Source organism: Amblyomma maculatum, chromosome 6 (genome assembly GCF_055883805.1).
Source record: "Amblyomma maculatum isolate TAMU_Amacu chromosome 6, ASM5588380v1, whole genome shotgun sequence".
Taxonomy (NCBI): domain Eukaryota; kingdom Metazoa; phylum Arthropoda; class Arachnida; order Ixodida; family Ixodidae; genus Amblyomma; species Amblyomma maculatum.
Genome location: NC_139349.1, coordinates 112,156,700 through 112,181,875, shown reverse-complemented (window position 1 = coordinate 112,181,875; position 25,176 = coordinate 112,156,700). Strand labels below are relative to the sequence as shown.

The window sequence follows — 25,176 nt, the reverse complement described above, 5'->3', positions numbered from 1 at the left end:
CAACCTAACAAGACCATATTATTTTATATTTAGTTTAGGTTTGTTATACTATGCATTTATTTGAATGCTATATTTTTGTATTACATATTTGTTAGACTATGAATGAAAGACCGAAACTAGATGTGCGGCTGTGCTCACTTCATTACTCGCATTGCGAGGCAGCCGACGCGAATGGTTTTGTGGTTTTGTCGTGTTTGAGAGAGTGTACTGTACGATAAGAATAAGATAGGGGAAAAGATTTGCTACAGCACACACTTTAAAAAAGCTTTTCATCTTCATAGTGTGTGCTGTTCGCATGATATATAGATTCCTCTATACTTCGTCTCGCAAGCATTTTGCCGGAGGCCGCGTAGTTTCCAGGATGACTTCTTCAAGTTTGACGTGCAAAATTGGCCCGTCGATCCTTAACTCCGACTTAGCGAATATTTACGAGGAGTCTCAAAAGCTCTTAGACAGTGGAGCTGACTATCTTCACCTTGACGTAATGGATGGTCACTTCGTGCCCAATCTTACTTTCGGACACCCTGTCGTCAAGTGCCTCAAAAGCAAGCTACCGAAAACCTTCTTTGACATGCATATGATGGTGCTTGCACCGGAGAAAGTAAGATTTCCTGAAGGTCTTATCTTTTCTTGTAGCTTGTTTCTTAGCCGTACGTACTTATCTAGCATGGCATTGTTCTTATAAACTTTTTTGTACTCGATTGTTTACCTTTACCAGGTACTAGTTTAACTTCCTGCTGCGTTATGACGTAGCTTATTTCAATTGCAAATAGCACAGTCCTGCTCTTATTTTTCTAAACTACCTGAATGAGCAGCTAAAATTCTTAAGCGATCTTATATAAAATGTTAAGCTATTTAACATAACAATCATGAGCATATGGCAACACTGCTTGATCCTGACTGTGCTCTTCAACATTTCTCATTGCAGTGGATATCACCGATGGCAGATGCTGGAGCTGATCAGTATACTTTCCATTATGAGGCCACCTCAGATCCCCTCGGTGTTGTGCGCAAGATTAGAGAAGCTGGCATGAAGGTTTGTCTGCTTGAAGCCAGGAAACCTGCATCTTGTTGAGGACTTTCGAAACAATAGTGCACTGCGGATGAAGGTGTAAAAAAGTGCTTCAGTCTTGGTGACAGAAAGTATAACTTATTGGAGCTGAAGCCAAGGAAGGCTTTTATTCACGGAGCTAGAATGACCAGAATTATTTTTATCTTTGTCACCCAAGTTTTCTTCATTGTTCTGTATTTAATACTATGCTTTGATCATCAGGTACGCTAGAACTTTAAGCAGGTGGGCATGTTGAGGTATTCAGAAATTAGGAAATCGTACAAAATAAAGCCAGGCAAACCATGAAGTTGGCCACTCATACATGTTTTAAAAAGGCTTTGAGGTGGCTCAGAGTTTTGTGCAGTTTTGTGTGTAGTGAAAATTTCTTGAATACTTTATTTCTGTTTTCTAGTGTGCAGCTTAAAGTGTTATGTGTGGTCTGCTTTTCTGGGAGTGATTCATGTAGTACAAATTCTGCTTCAAGTGGGCAGCAGTTAGTGATAAGTAATGAGGTATAGGGAGTAGGACGTGAGTACTGTGCCTTTCGTGGGCAGAGAGCTCAAGCTGGGCATGCTGGGCTAACAAAATCTATAAAGATCTATAAATCTATCAATTATCTATAATCTATCTATAAAATATCTTGGTCACTGAAGATTCATACAATGAGAAAGAAACTACGAGAGTAAAATTGAGTTCGTACACAGGGAATGAAACTGTCGTCTAAAACATTTGCACGGCTTGCTTTAGACTGCCTGCGTGCCATGTAAGGACACCGCCTCATTTTAAACATTTTAAAAACATGACCGATCCTGTCAAAGTAGAATTGCATGCATGCTGCTCATGTGCATCCTGTTCCAACCGGGCATTGTCACTAGGTTATTATGTGTGCAATCCTGAACACTCAACTTGGGCATTCTGGACTAATGTTCTGCCCTGCTATATTTAGACAGCATAGTTTTAGAGGGGAGGGGAAGACTTACAAATGCGTTGCAGAAGTAGTACTCAGCCCCCTGCTATTTAGGGTCCTATGTTGTCAGGCATGTTTTCTTTTTATTGGGACGTTCAGTGAAAGGTTTAATAATTTGAGATTTTTCAAGTTATTTTTTTTTTGACAGACACAATTTACTATGAATACATGCTTCAGTAACACGGGCATCATATTATATATTAGTTGTTCATACCTGGTCTGTAAATGGCACCTTTCACTAGGAATCTGCTACCAGTCAGATGTATATATATTTTTTTTTTGTTATTTATTATAACTATTTAATTGTGCCCATTACCATCCCCGTGTTTAGTACTTCTGCACCTTTTCTACACTTCCCTGGCCTTGTTTATGCACTGTTAGAAGTAATCAGCATTTGAAACACCCAAACGTCTTGGAACATGTCTTGGAGTAGGTATTGCTTGATACAAGGATACCAATGAGGGCTGCCATCAGTACCTGTGCTCTTGCTTCTCAATTGCAAACATCCTTGTTGAACTTACCAACTGAGTGTTGCTGAATGATTTTGCGGCATTGTGCAGCTTGGAACTTACTGCACCTGTGGATGTCAGTCAGTTAAGTTCTTTCCATATCATCGTGGCTCTGCAACCAGTCTCTGATTTGCTGTGCGCAGGTTGGAGTAGGTATCAAGCCAAAAACGCCTGTTGATGTGGTGCTTCCACTAGTGGAACATGTCGACATGGTGCTTGTGATGACCGTGGAGCCAGGATTTGGGGGTCAGAGTTTCATGGCTGACATGATGCCCAAGGTGCTTGTTCATTCACTTCCTTCTCACCTAATAATCATTGCCAGTATTTGAGCAGAATGTTTTACTCTCTTAGTAGCTTTTTACATAGTGCTCACATTTTTTTTTCTCCAGGCCAAGGTAGTAGCTGTTATATATTCAGTGAATACAGTTGTGAATGCTTCTCCTTTCTAATTTGTTGCCTAATTTGCTCTCTTTCTTTTTTTTTTTTATGCACAGGTGGAATCTGGTAGTGCTTTATTGCACTTAATGCTTTAATACAAGGATTTATGTTGGAATCTTATAACTTACTCTCAAGGGGAGCTATAGTACTGTGTGAAGCAAATTTCCTTTTTCTTTGGGTTCTTTTTTTCTGTATTCGAAACATGCTACTTTGATAGGTGGAAACGAAAGGAATCTAAAAAAAATGCAGTAAGGAGTAAAAATTTCATTTGGAGAAAGAAAACGCTGGTAAGGCTTTGGGTTTGGAGCTTCAGCGTTTTTTCTTGGAGGCAAATGTTACTCCATTTTCTTCTTTTGTTTTTGATTTTTCCTTGCATTTTTGGTGTTTAGTAGAAGTGATAGTTTTCAGGTGTTCAAGCATACTTCCTATTGTTGGCTTTAAATATTTCATTACTGTGAGAAAATGGCTGTTTTTCATAGGTCTCGGAAGGTACTTTGTTTTCCAGTACAAATAATACTGCAGCACAAGTTGCAGCATACAAAATTGCACATAATGGTATGCTCTTTCCAAAAACAAATTACAAAGCAAGAAATCTATTATGGAACACACGAAAAATTGGAAAATTGCCATTTTTGTGAAGAGTTGATAAAAAATAAGCAAAAAAGGCACAATATGTACAGATGCATTATTAACAAATAAAGCTTAGAATGCACATCTTGAAGATCAATGACCCAGGAACATTAAATAAGAAAATAAACTATCTGCACAGCGCCGTTATTCAGCTACATAAAATAACTACAAGTGGAAACTGCCTCATTTCTCGTACCATGCTGTGAAGCAGCTCCTGGTTTTCGTGAGGCACCAAACCAAAAATGGTGCAAACTGACTGTAAAGGCCAGGTATATAATTTGGACATGCGGCGAATCTTCAGGAATGCGTTTTCACGGAATAAAACCACCCGGACTCAAAATCAAAGCTCATGCTCTTTCCAAAAACAAATTACAAAGCAAGAAATTTATTATGGAACACACGAAAAATTGGAAAATTGCCATTTTTGTGAAGAATTGATAAAAAATAAGCAAAAAAGGCACAATATGTACAGATGCATTATTAACAAATAAAGCTTAGAATGCACATCTTGAAGATCAATGACCCAGGAACATTAAATAAGAAAATAAACTATCTGCACAGCGCCGTTATTCAGCTACATAAAATAACTACAAGTGGAAACTGCCTCATTTCTCGTACCATGCTGTGAAGCAGCTCCTGGTTTTCGTGAGGCACCAAACCAAAAATGGTGCAAACTGACTGTAAAGGCCGGGTATATAATTTGGACATGCGGCGAATCTTCAGGAATGCGTTTTCACGGAATAAAACCACCCGGACTCAAAATCAAAGCTCACTAGTGAAAAGCCGAAAGCCGACATTATGATTCGATATTTGACTTGGAGGAAGTCTTATGATTGATCACAAAAATTTGATGCTAATGCTGCATTACCACAAGTGGCAGGTTCCCCCCCCCCCCCTCAAGTGCGGCCATCATGCTTCCTTTCGCAACAATACATGCACATTAGTTCTCAAAAAGGTTCATCAAAAATCAAAACATCGCCAAAGTGGCAAAACTCAAAACTTAACCTGGTTCTACAAGTGCAGTACCTAGACTAACCACTGGATGGTGCTGGGTCCACGAGAAACGATTCCGACATATCAAAATTGGCGATTTACAGCATCTATCATCAGTTGTCGATTTGAATAGGTGTGGTAGCAGAAAAGTTAATGCTACCTTCCACATTTTTCTTCATTCATGATCCAGTGTGGATAATATCATGCAGAGTTTTAAGCATTCCTACTTCACAATAATGAGATGGACACAAAGCGCCATACAGGAAACTTACATTTTCACCTACGAATGTCAGGCTGGGAAGTGTATATACATAAAGCCTTTATACTCCCAATCCTTGAATAAAGTAGTGCTATCTGGAATCATTACCAAATTTACAGTCTGGTTAAAAATCCTGAAGCCAAAGGATTTTTCTCTCAGCTGCACAATGGAGCTGTCACAGTGCCATTAAAGACTTAAGCGTCATGAAATGCTATGAGACAGTTTCTTACTGTGATAAGAAATCATTTTCTAGCATTTTAAATGCTCTTTGGCCTTTAATGATGGCATGACGGATCTATTTTGCGGCTGAGACGAAAATCCTTTATCTTCAGGACTTTTGACCAAGACTGTACCTTACTTAAGCATCCCATTTTATCCTATTAGAGCCAGTTCAAAATGTAAATCTGAGGGATACTCAGGCTCTGCCTTTCAAGGCATGATGCCGTAACATTAATGACTCCCATCTGCAGCTCCCCTCGCAGATTCTCGTTCGCATCCATGCACTTCGCTACTCGTTTAACCACTACTTATCTCACACACTCATTAGCATAGTCTCGAGCTATCTCATTGTGTGAAAAACCACCCAGCACGGATATAGAGCCCCGCTGTCACCAAGTCATACAAACATGGGCAGTGTGTCTGAATCGGGATCCGAAGGTCCTGGGTTCGATTCCCATCTCACTCTGCATAAACCTTCTGCCAACTTGCCTTGTAGTGGGTCTTGTGACTTCACACAACCTGTCGATCATTCGGTGCCTAGCCATGCTACCTGCTAACTAGCATCTGTCAAAGGCATGCTCGAGATTTTTTGCTCGCAACGCCAAAGCCAGGTTGTCTGCTGTCGCAATAAAAGCCCGCTTGTTTGTTTATTGAGGGTGTCTGTGTGGTGTCAACATAACTCTCTTCACAGCATCTGTGTCTGTAGCATTCGGCTGCCGGGCGCAAGGATGTGGGATTGAATACCATTCACAGTGGCCACATTTTTGTGGAGGCTGAATGCGGAAATGTCCCTGAACTGTGCGATATCAATGTCCCCAAAATGTGGCCTTGGGGACAACTTTGCCCAATGGTTTTCTTTTTTAAAAAAGTGGCTGAATGGCTATATCCGGGTTTGTTGATGTTTTGTTTTTTCAGTGTTGAAAGGTGCGCATGTTCTTATGAAAACCATATTTACAGTTAGAACACTTTTTCTTTTGCCACTTGATTCAAACTCGTAGTGTCAGTGATGAAAAAAGACTCGGCACTTACCAGTATAAGTGACTGACAGTGTGTCCTTGGGGACTGAGAGATGTGCAGCACACAAAGATGCATGTCACCGCGGTTCGCTTATAAAAGCAGCCGCAAATAGTGGCATACACCTGTACTAATACATTCGTGGGCCATTTCTGTAAAGTTTTGTTTTGAATGAAAGTTATCCCTTCATTCAGAAGTTATCGATGTAGCCCCGCTTTGGTTTGTCTTTAGTGCCCTTTTAAAGGGTATTAGGTACTCATAAGAAATATGGAGCCCTCCACTCTTCCCTCTTTCATAGTTTAAGTTTGATGCACCAGCTCTATGCAGTATGTCAAACATTGAAATATTTATTGGCTCTGTAAGGTTCGTTTACCTTCTTTATCATGGTTGGGTTGAAGCAAGCACAAGTGGTTGAAGCCGCTTTATCAACACTTGGCAAGAATGACTTGCAACAAATACATAGTGCCATTTAAACCCAACAAAACAGATAATTGTTGATGACAAGCAGGGCATCACGTGGCATGGCATATTGGGTTGGTTGTCTTGAAGCTCCCCTTGAGCCATGAGAGACATTCCAGCAGAGGGCTTCGATTATCCCCAGCTACCTGGTCTGGGGTTCTTTAATGTGCATGAGTATCTCGCCGCACATCTTCATGTTCATATTTTGCATCCGTCAAAGCCACAGGGGTAAATGTGACATCAGGCTCAGCACCTGAATGCCACAACCACTGAATCAGCACGCTGGGTTCTGTGGTTTTGTTCCATGATGGAATTCGGTACCTTGAAATCCACTGTATACTCTTGTGATCTCTTGCAATAGAGCCCTACACTGGAACTGAATGCTTCTACTTTCTTTTATAGTTATTGATAAATATGTAGCACCTCTATTAAGAAATTGCTAAGGAAGTTGGCTTTTTTTTTGGGAAGGGGGGGGGGGGGGTAGGAGGGGGGCAACAAATTTGCCACATGTATCGACGGTGTAAAACTGGGTTGAGGCTGCCTACCTTTTTATACCTATATGAGGAACCTATAGCGTGCCATTGTGGCCCGGCCGCAGAAGACGACGACACTTCAGTTGACAACGACATTCAGTAAAGCGTCACAAAATCCAATCTGTGCGTGCCTGGCAGGCGTGCTGAGGCTATCATTGTCTTCTGCAGCTGAACCACGCTATAAACACACTGGCATGGGGTAAATGATCTTACCGTCATAGCATGTTTCAGACAAGACATTTATCATTGCCCTTGTGATTTGCAGTGAAAATTCTGTTCAGGCAGGCTGGTAAGCTGTGGAGAATGGTGGGGTCATATAATGCTGGTGGATTGTGGCCATCATGAACTTACTTGGATTGTGACATTCGTAAATTAAGAGTTGGGGAAAGGTAATAAAGCTATTGCTGAGACTTTACGCAGGATGAGGACAAGGAAATCGATTTTTATTTTTCTTTTGTTGCCTGAATGGGAAACCGTAATTATTTTGCCATGAGCTTATGTATACTGTTTTGGAGTCTTTCGTTTCTTACTCCTAGTTCATGCTTACTAAAACTGAAACGTACGCCTAGGCGTGTTGTAGCAATAGAAGGAGAAGAAATGGATTTTTCATGTTTACATCACTGCTGATGTTGAATGTCTTGGGTTATTTCATTTTACAGGTGAAGCTACTGCGTTCAAAGTTTAAAGACTTGGACATTGAAGTGGATGGCGGAGTGGGACCAAATACAATTCAAGAATGTGCTCAGGTATTCACAGCGACTTTCATTAAGCATGCAAATAAAGGCAAATGTGCCACTGCCAGGCACTCTATTTCGACATTTATATAAGAAACTTTGTTTTTCTTTTCTCATTTGTTTCAGGCTGGAGCTAATATGATCGTCTCGGGAACAGCCATTACAAAGAGCAAAGATCCTAAAAATGTGATAACTACTCTTCGGCAATGTGTAGATAGTGTAATTAAATCAAAAACCACACACTGATGTTTCCTCCTGACGTGAAGTGGTGCAAGGTTGAAACTATTTTTTATGGCACTAATAAAAGATGTATATTTTGTATATTTGTGTTGCAGCTGAATTCGGGCTCATCGGTTGAACTGGAAGCAGGAGCAGTGGCTTAATGGTAAACTGGTGGAGGGTAGGGCCATCAGCAGTGATGAAATAGGGACTAATAAGGAAAAGAACGAAGATTAAATACATGCGGTAAATCACGGCTGGGCTTGGGCGGCTGTGGCGCGCGCCCGTGGCTGAATCACTGCATCGAACAGATTCTGCAGCTTGCGTGTGGCGAAGTAGGCGGCCAGCTGGGTTTGTAACAAAAACCGAAAGCAGCGAGCAAAAAAAAAAAAAAAAAAAAAAAAAAAGGACCTTATCGGCTGCTAGCAGACAGATACTTCCTGCCGGATGTGACGTCATTGCCGCAGGTCACGAAAGGGTTTGTGGGAGCGCCATTTTAGCTGGTCGGCTGCCGGATCATCATGGTAAAGCGCTGCTCTCCTGCTCGTTTTTTTTTTGTCGTTAACCTGTCTGCTAGCACATCTGTGTTAACAGCGTTTCTTTAACCTTTCCAGGCTGGGTACACGGATGACCAAATTAGCGGTGAGTGGTCGTTTGCAAAGTGCCGTTGTGAGCTCGTGAACTGGAATGCCGATCCGTTGACACACCCTGCCTGTCACCCTGCTCACTGCGGTCTTGTGTATGCCTCCCGCGGCGTGCGAGCCCCGGTTGTTGCGGTTTATTCCATATTAGGAAGTGCAGCGGAAACTTGCGATTGAACAGTCGTGCTAGTGAAGCGCAGACGACTCGCCAGATCTGTCTCAGTTGTGTGCCGAAACTCGAGATGCACTCGTTTCGAAAGTACTTCAACTTCACTGAAATTGGTAATTTCGCGTTGTACTGTTTTCTGCCGATATAGGTGTCTGTTCGTGCGAATGTGTTATTGCTGTCGGTCAGGCTCACGGACCAACTAATATCGTTTTAGTTGACATTGCTTCTGTATAGTTGGCAGGACGGAATGTTAACTGCAGTACTTCACGTATCTACGTTGCGGAACTTTCAGATTTGGCGATAACTGACCTAGGCATTTCATATAGAAAGAAAAGCACTCACGCGTTACACATTGTCGGCGTTGAGCGGTCGCATCTCTAGCATGCGGATTGTGTTGAACGTGGTCTTGGGCACAACGTGCGTTTAGTATCATTTATTTTTTGGTTATTCAAGACTACCAGGAGGCCTTCTCCCTGTTTGACAACCGAGGTGATGGCAAGATCAACATCTCTCAGCTGGGTGACGTTCTTCGCGCCCTTGGCCAGAATCCCACCGAGGCCGACGTGAAGAAGTGCTGCCACCAGCTCAGGCCTGGTCAGTAGTACGCACTCGGGGTGCCGTTTTAACTTGGTGGCCGTAGTCGAATGAATATGAACAAATTGATCTGGGCTACGCGCTGCTACTTTGCACTGGCTTCCGTTTCTGCATGAAATTGGGGCGCGGCATTATCATATGGGTGGGGTAGTTTGTTATGTCAATTACGTCACTCCATTCTCTTAGGAATAACATGAGTGACATGCGCAAACATACTGAAACGGTTGCTGGTGTTACTATATTGAGGAAGCGCATTTTAGACTGAGTGTGCAAAATGAATGTGCTCTCACACAAGTCTCACTTGAAAAAGGCTTTCTAGAAAGTCTTTTACGAAAGCATCACTCATGTTAGCAAAACGTTTCTTCGATTCCTGAATTTTGTGGTTATACCACTCTCAAGCCGAGTGAATACCGTTACATTGGTGTGCACTGTTCACTCTCATGCAAAAACTTTAGTCGCACTCTACAACACCGAAATGTGTGAGGATAATAGTTTTCGGCAAAACGTATACTAAGCATTAATGCTAACGGTGAATGATAAACTGTTTATGTTTATATTAATAAAGTCATGGGAAGTGGTTTCTTTTACAAAAAAAAATCCGTTTATCTTAGAGAAAAAGTAACCCGTTAATAGGTAAGTATGTGCTTGCTGTACTGGCTGTCACTGGCATCCGGTGCAAATGTTTTCGTTTGCTTTTCATAAATCTTGCTAAATTTATAAATGTCTGCTTCAGCTATCTAGGGTGTGCTTTTCAGAAGGAAAAATGTTTACAGAAACTTTTTTTAGTATCCACCTTTACTTGGGATCCTTCAGATGTTTTTCGTGTTACATAGCATGCCACTGTAGGTATCTCACAGCCAGGCTGCATGCACTTTTTCTTTTTTTTTTTTTTTCTTTTTCTTTTTTTTTTTTTCTGCAGATGAACGGATCAGCTTTGATGTATTCCTGCCCATCCTGCAGACCATCAGCAAGAACCGCAGCACAGACACAGCCGAGGACTTCATTGAAGGCCTGCGCCATTTTGACAAGGATGGCAATGGCTACATTAGCTCTGCTGAGCTGAGGCATCTGCTCACTACTTTGGGTAAGGGGGAAGACCTAGGCCCAAGTAACCAACTTATGTGCACACGAGACCTCTAACACCACTTTATAGGCTACATACAAACTCTCCCCTCTCTAATGGCGGCAGGGAAAGTACTGCATGTCGCAGAGAAAGCAGCATAGCATAGTTTCCACACTCACTTGTTTGAGCTGGCCTTCAGTCCTTCTTGGTAGCAGATGGCTCCGCAACTGTTTTCTGTGCATAACACACACTGGTGGGTAGGTATAGCTCTGGAATAAACAGGTGGATGTTCCCCCGTCGCTGATTTGTTCTGGTAGGATTAGGCAAGCTCTGTAGTTGCACTTGATAGTGGTCGAAAGACATCAGAATTGTTACCTGCTTTTCTCTACTACACATGCACAGTCATAGAAATTCCAAGTTGTGTATACTGGTGCGCCTCTCTCTGACAACGACAAGCAGGTGGCCTCAGTTGAGCCTATCGCCACGCGTTCCGCTGTTCGCATTTCATTTGACGCTGATAGTACTCTTCCAGCATTCTGTGATGGCCAAATCACTTTATTACAGATTTTGATTAAGTACAGTGAGTAAAGTTGAGGGAGGGGGGGGGGGGGGGTGCCGTAGTATCTTGGTGGTGGTGCCAGGATCACTGAAAACTGCAAAAACCTATTAGGCCAGGAGAGAAAGAAAACTGTAGAGTGCCAGTAATAAACAAGACTAAGGACAGCACAAATAAAGATAAAAACTTTGGCAGACCTCTGCAAGAGGACCAATAGACATAAAAAGAAAAAAAGATTCGCAGTCATTTTTTACGATCACGCGGGGAGACCAGAAGCAGGACAGCATGTTGCCATAAACCACGCTGCAAAACTCTAAAGATTGAAGTCAGTTAATCTTTTCTCCTCTAAAAGGCACCGTAGGTATTTTTCTAACTTTTCCTGTAAGACCTAGGAGATGGCAGCACTTTAGTCTGCATGTATCTTAAATATGGTTCGAAATTTCAGTACACAATCAATGTTATACCAATGCGGAAAAAACACTGCAGTATAGAAATTCGCCACTGTACACATGTAGGGAGAGCTACCAAAATGTTAATTGCTTTGCCTAAAGATTAAGCTGCACAGCTCCCAAGCTCAACAGAAATCAAGTCTGAATGGGGAACCAGCTGTAAAAGTTTCATAATGCCTCTTGTGTGGTGGCCGCACGTTGTGGAGAAGTAGAGTGGCCCAAGAGGGAATTTTGACTGGCTAGCTTTGGTGCATGAAATTCACCGATGGGAAACACTATGGAAAAAGCTCCGGGATCTGAATGAACCTCTGCCTTAAATTTGGGAATGGCTGCATACAGTATCAAGCCCACTTGCAACAAACTTGACTGTCACACAGATTCCATTGTAAATGGATTGCTCTAATACAGCAAAAAAAAAAGAGAAAAAAGCACATTTTTGCAAAATTTGGGCTTATTTCTTTAGAGTGTTGCTTGTAAATGTCTGTTTATAGTTTTTTGATGACACCAGACACTGCATATACAGGGTGGCTAGTTTTCCTTGCACAATATCTCCACCGTCCTTCAACAAATCTGCAGTTACCTGACCTTCCCCAGCTGCTTTTCCCCTTTTCATAGTTTCTAATGCTTTCTTAACCTCGTTCTTCGCCACTGACGGAGCGTCTGACTGCATTTCCCTACTGCCAATCTCATTATTTTCCTGACTTCTTTGGCTACTGTAGAGATCAGTATAGACTTCTCGGCTACTTTGACTATCCTATCCATATTCGTGATGACATTGCCTGTCTTGTCCTTTAGTGCATACATCTGATTTTTGCTTATGCCTAATTTCTTCTTCACCGTTTCAAGGCTGCCGCTGTTTTTTAGAGCATGCACAATTTTTTCCATGTTATACTTCCTTATGTCGGACACTTTGCACCTATTGATTGCCTTTAAAAGCTTTGCCAATTCTGTCCTATCTATTGGGTTGGAGGCTTTCATGCTTTGATGTTTCTTAATAAAATCTTTCGTCTGCTTAGATAATTTGCTGGTCTTTTCTCTAACTATCCTACCGCCTACTTCTATCGTGCACTCAGTAATGATATCTCAGGGATGTGCTGGAGTGTTACTAATGCGCCGGCGGCTAACTACAGTCTCAATTCCACCTCTTTTATATATTTTTGAGGGGTAAACTCTTTTAGGGGCATAGTACAGCTTCTGGGAGTTCCTTTTCGGTCTCCTCATTAATTGGAAGCTCGAGTCTTTCGAGTGTGGCGGCAAGTCTGCGGGTCTCCCTGTTATAAGCAAGTGCCGTGGCCATAGTTGTTTGTGAGACGCAGTCCCATAGCACTGAAGCAAATTTTGACGGTAGTGCCACTCTCTTTCGTAATAAGTGAATGTTTGCTATAACTCCGGTTGTTATAAGTGAGCTCAACTGTATTTATGCTGTCACATCTGACTGCTTGAGATGGTAATGGTTCGTTACCATAATTTACAGCATTTTCATTTGTACCATAAGGAGGCAAGTATGTCCCAGTGCCAAGTTTCTACATGTGCCATTTGCATACGCCAGTATTGCTCTTAAAATAGTGGGGTCGTATTATTCGTTGTGACATGTGTGCTTTGCTTCAACTTAGTTTTGGGTGCTCTTTCGAAATTCGATACATTATGCAGGTGTATTGTGTGTTAATTCTTTGAAGGGCCACTGTCTAGGGTATTTTTTAAGCATACGAGCCCAATGCTTCGATCAGGTATCGGAGATAGTCTGTGCAAAATGCTACAGCGATAGATAGTCTGTGCAAAATGCTACAGCGATAGATAGTCTGTGCAAAATGCTACAGCGATACGCGCACTGCAAAGCAGCGAGAATGCAAATCAAAGCTCTCTCATCCTCCCCTTCGGGAAACCAGCTTCCCCGTTCTCTACGCTGGCCCGCCAGGCCGTGTGTCTGACGTCAGAGTAGCACGACATCCATTGGTCTGTCTCGCTAACTGAGGGGTGAAGGACATATATTATGGTGAGGCTACCAAAAATATATATATATAGAATATGCCTCTACCCATGCCAGGCGTACACGACTAATTGTGTGTACCGCTCGTTGCGCGCTTTTCCCTCGCCACAGTAGGACTGAATGCATTGAATGCAGCAGCGCGCGCTCCATCACCCATTTCGTTTTCGCGCACGCAGAGTACCACGCCCCACCACCCGCCAATTGCGGATGAAGAAGGGGAATTTGTCTTGCGGAGACTAGACAACCGGGCATGAGAGTGAAAAACCTTTGCGAGGAAACGGGAGGAGAGAAACACGACAGAATCAGCTATTGTGGTGGCTGTTATTTTCTGCGTTATTACTCTTTTCAAAAACATTTTTTCGGCCTTGCATTCTGGCGGCGAAGCCTCACAGTCATGGGGGGAAAAAAAATATTTTCGACCAGAGGGTAGACAGTGGGCCTTTAAGTGAAGCTGAAATGCAAAGCTCCTATGTACTGTGCCATGTCGGCGCTCATTAAAGATCTCCAGGTGGTCGAAATTATGCAGAGCCTACCATTACACTGTCCATCATGACCTCAGTTGCTTTGTGGCCCTATAAGCTAATCCGCCTTTCCAAAGGCTTTCAAACATGTAGTGCATCAATATCGTTTATGGGTGATGCTCAATGCATGGCCTCAGCCACCAGAGGCAGCCTCTAGACGAATGCAAAACTGTATTAAATCTTGTAGGCCTTGTAGCAACTGATGCACACAACCTTAAATGCGATGCAGTTACGGCTGAATGCAGCAAATCTATGCTCAAAGCAGTGCAATTGCAAAAATATGTTTCACTTGCAAAAGTAATTTAGTTTTGAAAATAGAAAAGGGTGTGGTTAATCTGTTACTCCCGTCAAGAATTCTGTTATTGAGTCATTAAAAAGGGAAAAAAAAATTTAAACACTGACCTGCAAAGGTGGTGCGAGAGTTTTTGAAGCCTAGTGTATTTAGAGGAACACCCCATGATGGAGATTTAATTTAAGGAAGTAATTATTCATTAGCAGCGACCTGTATGCATCCACACTGGGAGCAAGTATTCACTTGTATCTATTACTCATGATGTCACAAGTTTAGTGCTAATCGTGATACATTTATTGCTCGACCTTCATCCAGGTCGTCGTCTCAGGTCAGTGAGTCTTGGCTTAGAACAAAAGGGGCAGAGTTTAAAAATTTATCTGTACATGAATGAAATATGACACAGCTGTCTGGCCTTGCCATAAATTATAGATGGGGAGGAGACCCTGTTGGAAAAGTCGTGTTAAATTGCCCTCGAAAATTGCCCTTTGAGGCTGAAAAGATGAAAATGGGCTGCAGCTGTTGCATCTATTCATCAGAACTGCTCCTTTGTTCTAGTTTCTCGTGAAAGTAAAATGGAAGAGGGGATAGCACAAAAATTAGGCTGAAAGTATAGAGCTTTATGCAGTTCACGATAGTACACGAACTGAGCTGCTGATATGCATAGGTGTTAAAACGCTTGCAGTAAGTGTAGTAGGTGCAAGTGGCCTGTTTTGTGTCTTGCTTCCTATGTGGCAATAATGAGGCCTGGTTAACTAAAGGGACAAATTATTTATATGTGGCTGCGTATGTAACTAATATTTAAGCAACCTATAGTAAAACACTGATTTCCATGCATAGATTTTTTTTAAAGTGAAATTGCAAATAAATATATTTGTGTATTTGCCTCAGTTCTGTAAAGACCGGTAATCCATGGCCGTAAAACAACAGATGGGACACAGCGAGCAAGATGGAGGAAATTGCAAAGTAACACCTTCCTTGCAATGTCTCTTCTATTGCACTGTGGTCGTGGATTACTTACACGTGCTCAACAGGTTGTGTCTTGTCATATATGAACTGGGCTTTAAACAGTAACTAACTGGATTTTTTAGGTCTACTGCAGTAACAAACTTGACACTGTGCTGTTTTGACTGCCATTTAATTAGTTAACACTTCTCTTTTGGGCACATTCCATAACGTTCATGACTAAGTGACGTTTGGGTAGGCACTTCTCTTGATGCTTGTTGCGATCTGTGCTGTTGAAGTTTTGTGCACAAATTGAAAAGACGGAACAGTTCCAGAGTATGGGCCACATCAGTGGCCATATCAAGTTCAAATTATGGTGCAGTGTTATTGAATGGTACTGAGTCTAACATTTTTTCTTGCTGATGAACCAAAGCTCACTAAACAACTTCTAAGTAATTAATTTTGGGTGAATATAGTGCCGGTAGCGAGTTGGAAGTCAGGTTCAACAGCATGCCATATAAATTTTTGAACCAAAGTAACACTCATTTTGTAAATTCTGGCAGCGTTACGAAATTTGGTGCTCTTTTCTACAAAAAACGGAAACTAAGTGCATTGGATCTTCAGAAAGCTTGGTAGAACCCTGGCGTCTCCTGAAAACGTGTTGTAGTGACTACGGCACCTCATTTAAACTGCACACATTGTTGTGCCTCGCCTATTTTGCCTCACTGCTTGGTGTAAGGAAAAAGGGAGTCATTGCCATCTTCATGGTCGTTAAGGCGGAAGCCTTGCATGGCTATGTTTGCGATAACAAATGTAACGTGTGATATGATGTCACATTAAAATGAGACTGCTAGTCATGTATGTCCATGTAATGACAAGTGGTATATAAATGTTGTGTTATGCCTAGTCAAGTGAGTAATTATAGTTAGTCAGTCACTTGTCGTGAGTCAGTCAGATTGAAGATCCAGTGTGCATGAGTGCATGACTGTGGAGTCCACGACTTGTGTAAGAGTCATGACCATGACTAGTGTCTAGTCATGGCTCAAAAGTTGTGAAGAGGCACCAAGTGCAACTAGGAGCTACTAAAGAGCAGCTTATGCACATCTTTGCAGTCCCCTAAAAGTTTATTTTGAGGGCAACAGAACAAAAGAAATGCATGTCGCAGTACACTAGAGCATGCAGTTCAAATTTGGTTTCAGAGTCACTGCAACACGTCATCAGAAGACACTGCATTTCCACTGAGCTTCCTGCACATTTGATGTTCTCTTTCTGTGTTTTGTGGGCAATAGTGCCGGATTTGTGTTGCGGATCTTCTGAAAATGTTTATTTTTATTTTATTTATTTATTTTTTCAAAATCGACCGATCCATGGCTTCAAACTCCCCGTTGGCACTAGGTACCCACTCAACTGGGTTGTTTACAAATTAGATTTTAGGTCATTGGCCATATAATTACAATCATTTTAGAGTAAATTACATCTACCTTGGTGGGGAGTGTATACTTAAAAAAAAAAAAAAAGAAATTCCATTTTGAACTCTGCATTTTAAAAAATTTTTGAAGCTAAAATACCTGGTATCCACTACTTGTGCAGCCACATGCCTGAGCTCAAAGAAGCTAAAAACTTTTTCTTTTTTTTAAGTGTGAGCAGCTGCGGGGTCTTATACCAACTTCAGAGATTTTTTTAGGAAACAGATTTTAGGTCATTGGCCATATAATTACAATCATTTTAGAGTAAATTACATCTACCTTGGTGGGGAGTGTATACCTAAAAAAAAAAAAATCCATTTTGAACTGTGCATTTAAAAAAAATTTTGAAGCTAAAATACCTGGTATCCACTACTTGTGCAGTCACATGCCTGAGCTCAAAGAAGCTAAAAACGGTTTTTTTTAAGTGAGCAGCTGCGGGGTCTAATACCAACTTCAGAGATTATTTTAGGAAACATGAGGCTGGCTGAGCAAGTTGTCTTTGTGTTAATAGTCTAAAATTGTATGGCATTTCTCATAGATCTAGGTGCAAAATTATTAGTTTTTCCAGCGCAAGCTGAGTGTTTGTTGCAAACTGGCTAGAAGCTGAATGGTGTGTGCAAGTTTAGAAATCTACCGTTTCACAGAGGATGAGTGCTACTAGTGTATCTGCGAAAGCATGTCACTCTGCCATGTATGATGCCTACTTCTGAAAGCTTCAGAAAACATGTAGCAGTAAAAGAGTACATGTTTGGCATTACAAATCATGCATAAGGCAGTCAGGCATTCAGTTATTGAACCCTCTAATTGTGATTTTCTCTGATTAATCATTTTTTGGACATTGATGGAGCCATAGAGAATAAGTTGCCAGCTGCGTATCACCCTCTGTGTGTCACTCTTACTTCTCAGTATTTCTCCAAGTGGTCAGATGATGGTCTGTTTAAAATGTGGTAATGCAGCTTGAGCTTGGTTGCAATGAAGGAAGCTTGACTCTACCTTTGATATGATGCCCCTACGTTTCAGGCACTTATGTAGTCATAAAGAAGGACGCTGTCTTTGGCATGTATATAAGCCAGAATGTACACAATAGCGAAACCAGTTTTAAATGAAGAGATTATTTGCATATACAGTGTGTTTTCAGTACTGCTTCTTTTCTTTTAACTCAGGTGAAAAGCTGACCGATGATGAAGTGGAGCAGCTTCTTGCTGGCCAGGAGGACTCCCAAGGAAACGTCCACTATGAAGGTAGCATGGCTGGCTTGCATGCTTTGCTCTGCCATGCCTGGTTGCTGGGGTTTCATTGAGATCGATGGAGTCACTAAAGGAGCCCGTAACATTGTGACAACAAATCCCATAGTACATCATGCCCAACACCAAGTTAATTCTGTTCATGTTTTGGACTGAGTAAAATTTGATTATTTGGCTAGTTTTTATGGCTCTGTTGGCATTATCTTGGCAGCAGCAAATATATTTATTGCTGAGAAATTTGGAGTTCTAAAAATGGAATATTCTTTTCTGCCATATGATTGAAACGTTTGTTCAGGGACAGATTTATTCTCTATGTACACTCCTGACTTCACTAATGAAAAGGGCTGTGCAATTGCCATTTGGCAGTATGGCACACCGTCAGAGTCATGCAAAAAAAAATAATAAGTGCATTATTATAGATTTATTTGTATTTAGTGGTCGAAATTTACGGACTCCTCCACTGCGGCATTATTACAGATTTATTTGTATTTAGTGGTCGAAATTTCCGGACTCCTCCACTACGGCATCTCTCATAGCCTGAGTTGTTTTGGGACGTTGAACCCCACAAACCAAACCAAACCTGATTCGTGTTAACCTCACATTTTAGAATTTTCTAGTTTATCATATTTCAAATAGTCGCATTTTCAGTGAAAGCAGGTCCTTAATTATTACGGGCCATAATAGCCGAGGGCCTGTATTCCGAGCTTGCGTCGCTTTCGGAAGTGTCACCTTCCCAACCTCAAGTCATGATGGAAACACCCAAACTGATCGTCAGTTCTACTTCCAGTTCCGGTGTTTGCAGTCAGAGCGCGCCTTCTTTTGACATCAACGCACATTTAGCTCTATTATGTGGAATCAGCGAGGGATCTCATGACCACTGCTTGTAGCGAGTGTAAATATATAACATTTTTTCCAAGTGCCAAAGAAGTTTTGTTACAGGAACTCTTGTAGGGCACAATGTGCCAGTGGTCACTTTTTGCAGTAGTTGTAGCGAGAGCCACAGCTAGTGGTTACAGTGGGTTCCAGTTCATTTGAACGTTTTAAGCTCAGCTTACAACTGGCTATATGCAATGAATGTACCGTGTGGTGTGCTAATGCAGAGTTTGCACACTTTTCCTTATTCCTAATATCAGCCAGTCAAGAGCAAAGTGTTAAATGTGCTTGTTTGTGCCCATGAGGGGCATATGTCATTACAGGAACTACTTGAGTACCCTGCATGTTTGTGCATTTGTTTCTGGAGGAATATACTGTGCAACTGTCATGTGGAAGCAAATGTGTGAAAGAGGCAAGCAAAAAAAAAAATGCCTTGGTAATTGATGCTTTGCAGTTGTTCACAATAAAGCCATGTTTTAGACTATCAAATTGTGTTTGGACTAAAGGTAGGGCTTTAGCAGCCAATAGGGTAGTAAATGTGCACGAGACTAATTGTGGCGGAGGACCTCAAGAACCTTGCTCTCTTCAACTGTGAAAATACTGTCACCTGCTCGGTTTTAAATTTCTATTTGCGTACAGAAGTACAAACAGAATTACAAGTTGCGTGCTGTATTTAAATATACTTTGTACATCAAGACCTGAACCCATTGTGTTTAACATTACACAAAATTATTTTATTGCAGACTTCGTGAGGATGGTGATGAATGGCTGAAGTCTCTTGCGGAGCACCTCCAGAGTTGGCGTGCACCAAGCAGCCTTCAGTTTCGATTTTCAACCATGGGGCCAACTCTTCATTCCAGAATAAAAGCACTTTGCTCCGCCAGATTGAAAACACAGCTCGGTGGTAGTGCATTCACTGTGTTGCTTCTATGTATTTATAAATCATGGATGGCCTTGGAAATAAAATTTCTGTAATGAACGCTTTGTCAGTAATGAAATAAATTGCAACAAGCAGGAACGTCGTTTGTCGTGCCTGTTTAAAAAATTGCGTTTAAAAATCATTTTGCGGCTAAAAATATCTAAACCTTGATAAATGAGCGCGTGTGAACGCAGAAGGAAACTGTCTCAAGGTCACGGATGCCGTTATATGGCGAGGGATGCACGGCATATGTGCTACTGATGAGTCCGCCTGTCGTGAGCATTCACAGGGCTGTGAATGCTGCACAAAGTTAGCGCCAACCAGAACTTAAATGTGTGCCTGATAGCAGGCGCCAACAGACTCCGCACACCAATGCCTGCACCAGCCTGCACGAATCTATATTGATGACAAGGGCGCGCCCGCGCCCGTCGTAGCCTCAAAAATTCCTGCGGCGAGTATGCGCGTAAGAAAGTAGTCCCTCCGCACACACGTTTTTTTACGTTCCGTACACCGCGTTTAAATCCTCTGTGACAGACGCACAAGAGGAATGCGTAAGCTGACGCAATAAATATTTTCATGCGCACAAAAACGTTTCGCGTTTAACGCGTGGACGTCACCAGGCAAGCATGGCTCGGCTGCACGAGCTGGTGGGTGTGCAGCCGCGGCGCAGTCGAGCAAATATCCCGTCGATGCAATGCCTGTTTGGTGGCAGAGCGTTTGCAGTAAGCGCGACATGGAGTTCGGCGTGTCCTACGGTCCCGTTGCTACTGTGGCTGGCATGACTCGCGCGGACTCCACACTGAATCCAACACTTTCGAAGCAAGGTGTGCTCGGAAACGCGCCGAGGTGCCACGAAACGAAGACGAAAATTAGTTAGTGCTCGGCGAACGAGGCAAGCCTGTAGTAACAAACAAACAGCAGCGATGGCGGCGTTGCGGAGTGATTAGTCGAGAACTGACGGTTTAAAGCAAGCGCTGATATCATCTAGAGAACATGCGAAAGGCACGGGTAAGCGTTTTTCAAGTTATTCGCGCACAGAGCAGAGCTAAAAACATCTTGTTTCGATAGCTTCGATGCTCTTGCAAATGGCGAACCACACGGCACGTGATCACCGGATAATTGCCTAATGTTGTATCCTAGCAACACCGGCTTTTAGTGCGATGACTACGTGCACTTGTGGTTTCTGTCTTTATTGACACTTTAAAAATCGCAATAGGTGCTCGCATTTGCGTTTGTCACCGATTCAGGCTTGTTACGAAATGTAATTGTAGCTGTTTTTATCTACCGTTCGTGAGCCTGTACCGGTACACAGCGCATACGAAAGGCGCGAGTGGTCAGCTGGTCTTTCGTACCGCTAATACTGTCACCTGCTCGGTTTTAAATTTCCATTTACGTACAGAAGTACAAACAGAAGCACAAGTTGCATGCTTCCCAAGAGTTTGCGTGAAAATAATCGAGGTGTGGTGGCTTACAACGCTGAAAATACTATTTTTCCGCCTCGGCCAATAGGGTACTCGAGAAGCCGCGTGACGTTGTCCTTCCTCGATCGTTCGCCGCCTGCGATTGGTCGTTTTGAACGTGACCTCATGAATAGTAATTAGTTTGCTACGGCGTACATGTACTTTGAAGGAGGACCCCATATTGAGGTTGCCGCGCTGCTTGGCGCCCGCTTTTCAGAGCTGCTCGTGTGTTCCCGAGAGTCGGCTGCGTGCCATCCGCCTGTGGTGCTGTAGCGCAAATGGAGAAGCGGATTGAATTGGAGAAGCGGGGTAAAAACCCCGAGCAGGTAAGTTATTTTATCTGTCTTGTCCGAAATGCATGTACTTTAGGCGTAGACTTCTTTTTTCTGCACCATTACACCCTTCGTGTGTCTGTGAGCGCAGAAAAAAAAAAAAGAAATTGCATCCTGTGGCCAACCGTAATTTCTGCGGTTCCTCAAGTCACCACTTGATTTGTATTAGTTTGGGATCGTTCGTACTAGTACTTCGAGTTCTCTTTACACCCAGTGCGCTTACTTTGTACGGAATGTGCATCAAATAGGAAAATCATCGCTTGTGCAGGGGCAGCTTGCCGCCTAAAATGTTTGAAAAACTCGTAGTTTCTGTCGCATTTGTACTGGCGGCGTCATGTGTGTTGTGGGAAACTTAGCCTTTCGCACTAAGTTATGGCTCTCGCTTAATCAAACTGCATGCGTAAGATGAGTTTGCGGCAGATGCATAACGTGGACGGTTTTCTCTTGAATGTCAACATGGCGCTATTGCAAAGCACCACCTCGTCATGTCATCGTAGAGGATGTCGTAATTTGCATCTCTCTGTCTTGTATTCCATCGGTGCCTTGAAATCGTTTAGTTTTCGGTCGCCGTTATCAGTATCGCCGGCAGTGTTTTGTAGACCGTACTAGACCACGTTGTGCGGCGCCGGTACGCCGCCATTATCGGCCGAAGGTGCGTGCCTAAGGGTGTTTGCCGCTTGGCAACTCCGATATAGCGTATTTTGCCCCACCGTCAACACACACATATCGTTTCTCGGCGTCCTGCAGGCTTTGCTAGGCACTGGTTGCCCAGCCCACGGCTTATGTCAGCCGAGGCCATGTCTGGCCTTGGTTGCTTGGGAATCGACCGCCATGTTGACTCTCGGCTGGATTGGCAGCGCAGTCGAGTTAAAAAAGTTAACAATTATTTCTTACGCCTTCATGGCTCGCTGTCCCACCTGTACGGCTGTACTTTTGGGCTCCGGCGCGAATTATTGGCTTTGGATGCTGCGGCGTTTGTGATGGCAGTTATGTTTTTATTTTCGAGTTTGGCATCGCGCCGATTCGCGCTGTTTTTTGTTTGTTTGAGCTCTTCTTTTCAATATGGATCCCCTTTGTGTCCGGCGCCGGAGAAATGGCGCGCTTACGTTGAAACTACGTAATTTTTGTGCGCGGCCATGTCGGTGGACTCTGGGCAGCGAGCGAGCACACCCCGCGCGCAGCGATTGCCGGCTGCGACGCGTTCGCCTCGCGCGAGGCGTATTGTGCCGCGGTGGAGCCGCCGTTCGCGCCGGTGGCGTCGCGAGCGCATCGCCTCGGCGGCGGTGGCACATGTAATCTCATTCCCTCCCGCTCTTCCCTCCGCCGCAGATACACGAGCTCAACCTCGACAACTGCAGGAGTACCGCCATCGTCGGCCTGACGGAGGAGTTCGTTAACTTGGAAACGCTCAGCCTCATTAATGTGGGCCTTACGAGTCTCAAGGGCTTCCCGAAGCTGCCCAACCTCAAGAAGGTGAACCGTCGTGCACGCTTAACGGTTTCCCTCATGGCGGTGACGGCTCCTTATCTCTTGCCGCTCTGTGCAGTTGGAGCTGAGCGACAACAGGATTTCTGGTGGCCTAAACCTTCTGCACGGGAGCCCCAAGCTCACACATTTAAATTTGAGCGGGAACAAAATCAAGGGGCTGGAGACCTTGGATCCACTGGTGGGCACTGCTGTTTATCTGTTGTGCACTCATTCAGGTTGCTGTATGCGCGGCCTTATGTATGTGAACACATTGCTTTATTCCTCAAAAACGCGGTTCTTGTTTCTGATTCTTGCAGAAAGAGTTCAAAAACCTCAAGAACCTTGACCTCTTCAACTGTGAAGTGACAAGCATTGAGAACTACAGAAACAGAGTCTTCGAACTTATCCCGAGCTTGAAGTACCTGGATGGCTATGACCAAGATGAGAAGGAGGCAGAGGACTCCGAGGTCGACGACGAAGACGGTGAGCAGTTGTGAATGTGCTTGTGCGGCGAATTTGGCACAGCAGTGGGTGGCCGTTACTCTCTCCCTTTTATGTCTCTAGGTAACGAGGAGGACGATGAAGAGAATGAAGTGGATGGGGAAGGAGAGAGTGATGGTGAGCTGGGCCCCCAGTTTGAGGCTGATCTTTGGGACTGCAATAATCAGTCACTCACTCATTTAGTGCAATACTTTCTACAGAGGACGATGAAGATGATGTAAATGTGGACGACGAAGATGATGAGGATGGCGAGGAAGATGACGATGTTGATGAGGAGGATGGAGAAGATGGGGAGGAAGAGGTCGGTCTCGATTACCTAGAAAAAGACGACATTGATGTTAGTACCATTTGTATATGGAGACAAAGAAGAATGACTGTTGTTTGCTGTGGTCGTTTTCTGTTGTTTGGTTTGCATGCACTGGCTTGGAACTTTTCACTAGTTGCTACTCAAAAGCACTTGGTGTGCACATGTAATGTCAGTGCTTGTTACTGTTAGGGCAGCCACTTAGAGCTGGGTTAAGATGTCCTTTTTTTTTTTTTTTTTTTTTTTTTTTTTTTTTTTTTTTTGCTGCTTCTATGAACGAGTTCAGATGATATTATGCTTTTGTTTTTCAGGAGGAGAGTGAAGGAGACTTCTACAACCCCTATGATGTGGATGATGACGAGGATGGAGATGGTGAGGAAGCTTATTGTGTTGTTGAAAGCAGTGAGTAAGGGGGCTAACTGTGCTTTTTTCTTTTCTGCAGAGAATGAATCTCCAAAAGGCCAGAAGCGGAAGCGGGAAGAGGAGGATGGGGAGGACTGAGGGAGGGTGGGAAGAGCACTCAACACAATTGGAACATCCTGGCATCTTTACTTTAGTTTTTTTTATGTCTTCTTCATTGTCACCTGTAGACTTTGTACAGCGGCAGAGAGAAACAAAATGCAACATCACAATCGCATCATCCTCGGTACCTGTCCCTAGCCTTTCTTCCCCCCTGTTCATTTCATTTGTGAACAATTTTTTGTGTGTATGTGTTTTAAAAGCTTTTTGCATGCATGGGTTCTGATCAAGATGCCCACCCAATTGCTTCGAGATTTGTATAGGTTGTTACCGCTGAACCAGATTTAATTTCTGGCTACGACAGCCAACGATCGTGCTTGCAGCCATGCACATTCCAAGAGCTGTGCTGTTTCGAGGCGTCGCTATCTTTCGCATCTGCGCCTTCCTCCACCTGTGAGGGACGTCGAATGAACTTTGATACTGGGGACACCAAAGTTTGCCCAGAAAAGGGGGTGGCCCCTAGGGACAGTGTCATGCAGGCACATCAACATCGTCATCCACGCGTTTTTTTTTTTTTTTTTTTCTTAATTAGTTTTTCTCCTCGGCCCTCCCTTTTCTCAATTTGCTTTTGAAACATTGAATGAAATGCCTTTTATTGTCGCATTGTTGGCTGCGAGGGAAGGGCCTGTGCGGGTGCATCGCGGTTTAATTGCGACCATGCGGGCGCTTCCGTTGCAGCTGCCAGTCTTCTGTGGCACAGAGGTGTGCAGAAGTGTAAATTATCAACAGGGGCTTTGTCCAGTGTTTGGTTCAATTGTTAAATAAAGTTTTTACTGAAATGGCGACCACCATTGCCTAATGTCGTGGAACTTTAAAACTGGTCAAATGGCTATAAATGCGGTCCTGAAATCT

General features: G+C 43.2%; 3 protein-coding genes across 5 annotated transcripts; all 3 read left to right on the top strand.

Moving 5' to 3' along the window:
* Positions 1-133: 133 nt before the first annotated feature.
* Positions 134-8,129, top strand: Rpe (ribulose-phosphate 3-epimerase). The gene is made up of 5 exons (XM_084607336.1): positions 134-601; positions 929-1,036; positions 2,671-2,805; positions 7,732-7,818; positions 7,933-8,129. The coding sequence occupies exons 1-5, from the start codon at positions 296-298 to the stop codon at positions 8,050-8,052; spliced, it is 756 nt and encodes a 251-aa protein (XP_084463462.1). The 5' UTR covers positions 134-295; the 3' UTR covers positions 8,053-8,129.
* A 328-nt stretch (positions 8,130-8,457) lies between these two features.
* Positions 8,458-19,840, top strand: Mlc-c (Myosin light chain cytoplasmic). 2 transcript variants are annotated; one of them, XM_084607335.1, is made up of 6 exons: positions 8,458-8,549; positions 8,640-8,667; positions 9,289-9,429; positions 10,349-10,513; positions 17,869-17,946; positions 19,566-19,840. In XM_084607335.1, the coding sequence occupies exons 1-6, from the start codon at positions 8,547-8,549 to the stop codon at positions 19,592-19,594; spliced, it is 444 nt and encodes a 147-aa protein (XP_084463461.1). In that variant the 5' UTR covers positions 8,458-8,546; the 3' UTR covers positions 19,595-19,840. The 2 variants fall into 2 exon arrangements, with proteins under 2 accessions (XP_084463461.1, XP_084463460.1); XM_084607334.1 differs by lacking the exons at positions 8,458-8,549; positions 8,640-8,667 and adding an exon at positions 8,796-8,948.
* Positions 19,841-20,450: 610 nt separating this feature from the next.
* Mapmodulin (acidic leucine-rich nuclear phosphoprotein 32 mapmodulin) lies at positions 20,451-25,109 on the top strand. 2 transcript variants are annotated; one of them, XM_084607331.1, is made up of 9 exons: positions 20,451-20,749; positions 21,419-21,527; positions 22,863-23,006; positions 23,080-23,199; positions 23,318-23,483; positions 23,565-23,618; positions 23,702-23,838; positions 24,117-24,177; positions 24,248-25,109. In XM_084607331.1, the coding sequence occupies exons 2-9, from the start codon at positions 21,480-21,482 to the stop codon at positions 24,304-24,306; spliced, it is 789 nt and encodes a 262-aa protein (XP_084463457.1). In that variant the 5' UTR covers positions 20,451-20,749; positions 21,419-21,479; the 3' UTR covers positions 24,307-25,109. The 2 variants fall into 2 exon arrangements, with proteins under 2 accessions (XP_084463457.1, XP_084463458.1); XM_084607332.1 differs by lacking the exon at positions 20,451-20,749 and having other exon boundaries at positions 21,368-21,527; positions 23,702-23,802.
* Positions 25,110-25,176: the final 67 nt, after the last annotated feature.

Excerpts from the sequence above, each read along its gene's own strand:
- Rpe (XM_084607336.1), top strand. The coding sequence starts at position 296 with ATGATATATAGATTCCTCTATACTTCGTCTCGCAAGCATTTTGCCGGA. Across the intron at positions 602-928 it reads TGGTGCTTGCACCGGAGAAA|TGGATATCACCGATGGCAGA; the intron begins GTAAGATTTCCT and ends TTCTCATTGCAG. Across the intron at positions 1,037-2,670 it reads TTAGAGAAGCTGGCATGAAG|GTTGGAGTAGGTATCAAGCC; the intron begins GTTTGTCTGCTT and ends TGCTGTGCGCAG.
- Mlc-c (XM_084607334.1), top strand. The coding sequence starts at position 8,909 with ATGCACTCGTTTCGAAAGTACTTCAACTTCACTGAAATTG. Across the intron at positions 10,514-17,868 it reads GCATCTGCTCACTACTTTGG|GTGAAAAGCTGACCGATGAT; the intron begins GTAAGGGGGAAG and ends CTTTTAACTCAG. Across the intron at positions 17,947-19,565 it reads AGGAAACGTCCACTATGAAG|ACTTCGTGAGGATGGTGATG; the intron begins GTAGCATGGCTG and ends ATTTTATTGCAG.
- Mapmodulin (XM_084607331.1), top strand. The coding sequence starts at position 21,480 with ATGGAGAAGCGGATTGAATTGGAGAAGCGGGGTAAAAACCCCGAGCAG. Across the intron at positions 23,200-23,317 it reads TGGAGACCTTGGATCCACTG|AAAGAGTTCAAAAACCTCAA; the intron begins GTGGGCACTGCT and ends TGATTCTTGCAG. Across the intron at positions 23,619-23,701 it reads TGGGGAAGGAGAGAGTGATG|AGGACGATGAAGATGATGTA; the intron begins GTGAGCTGGGCC and ends TACTTTCTACAG.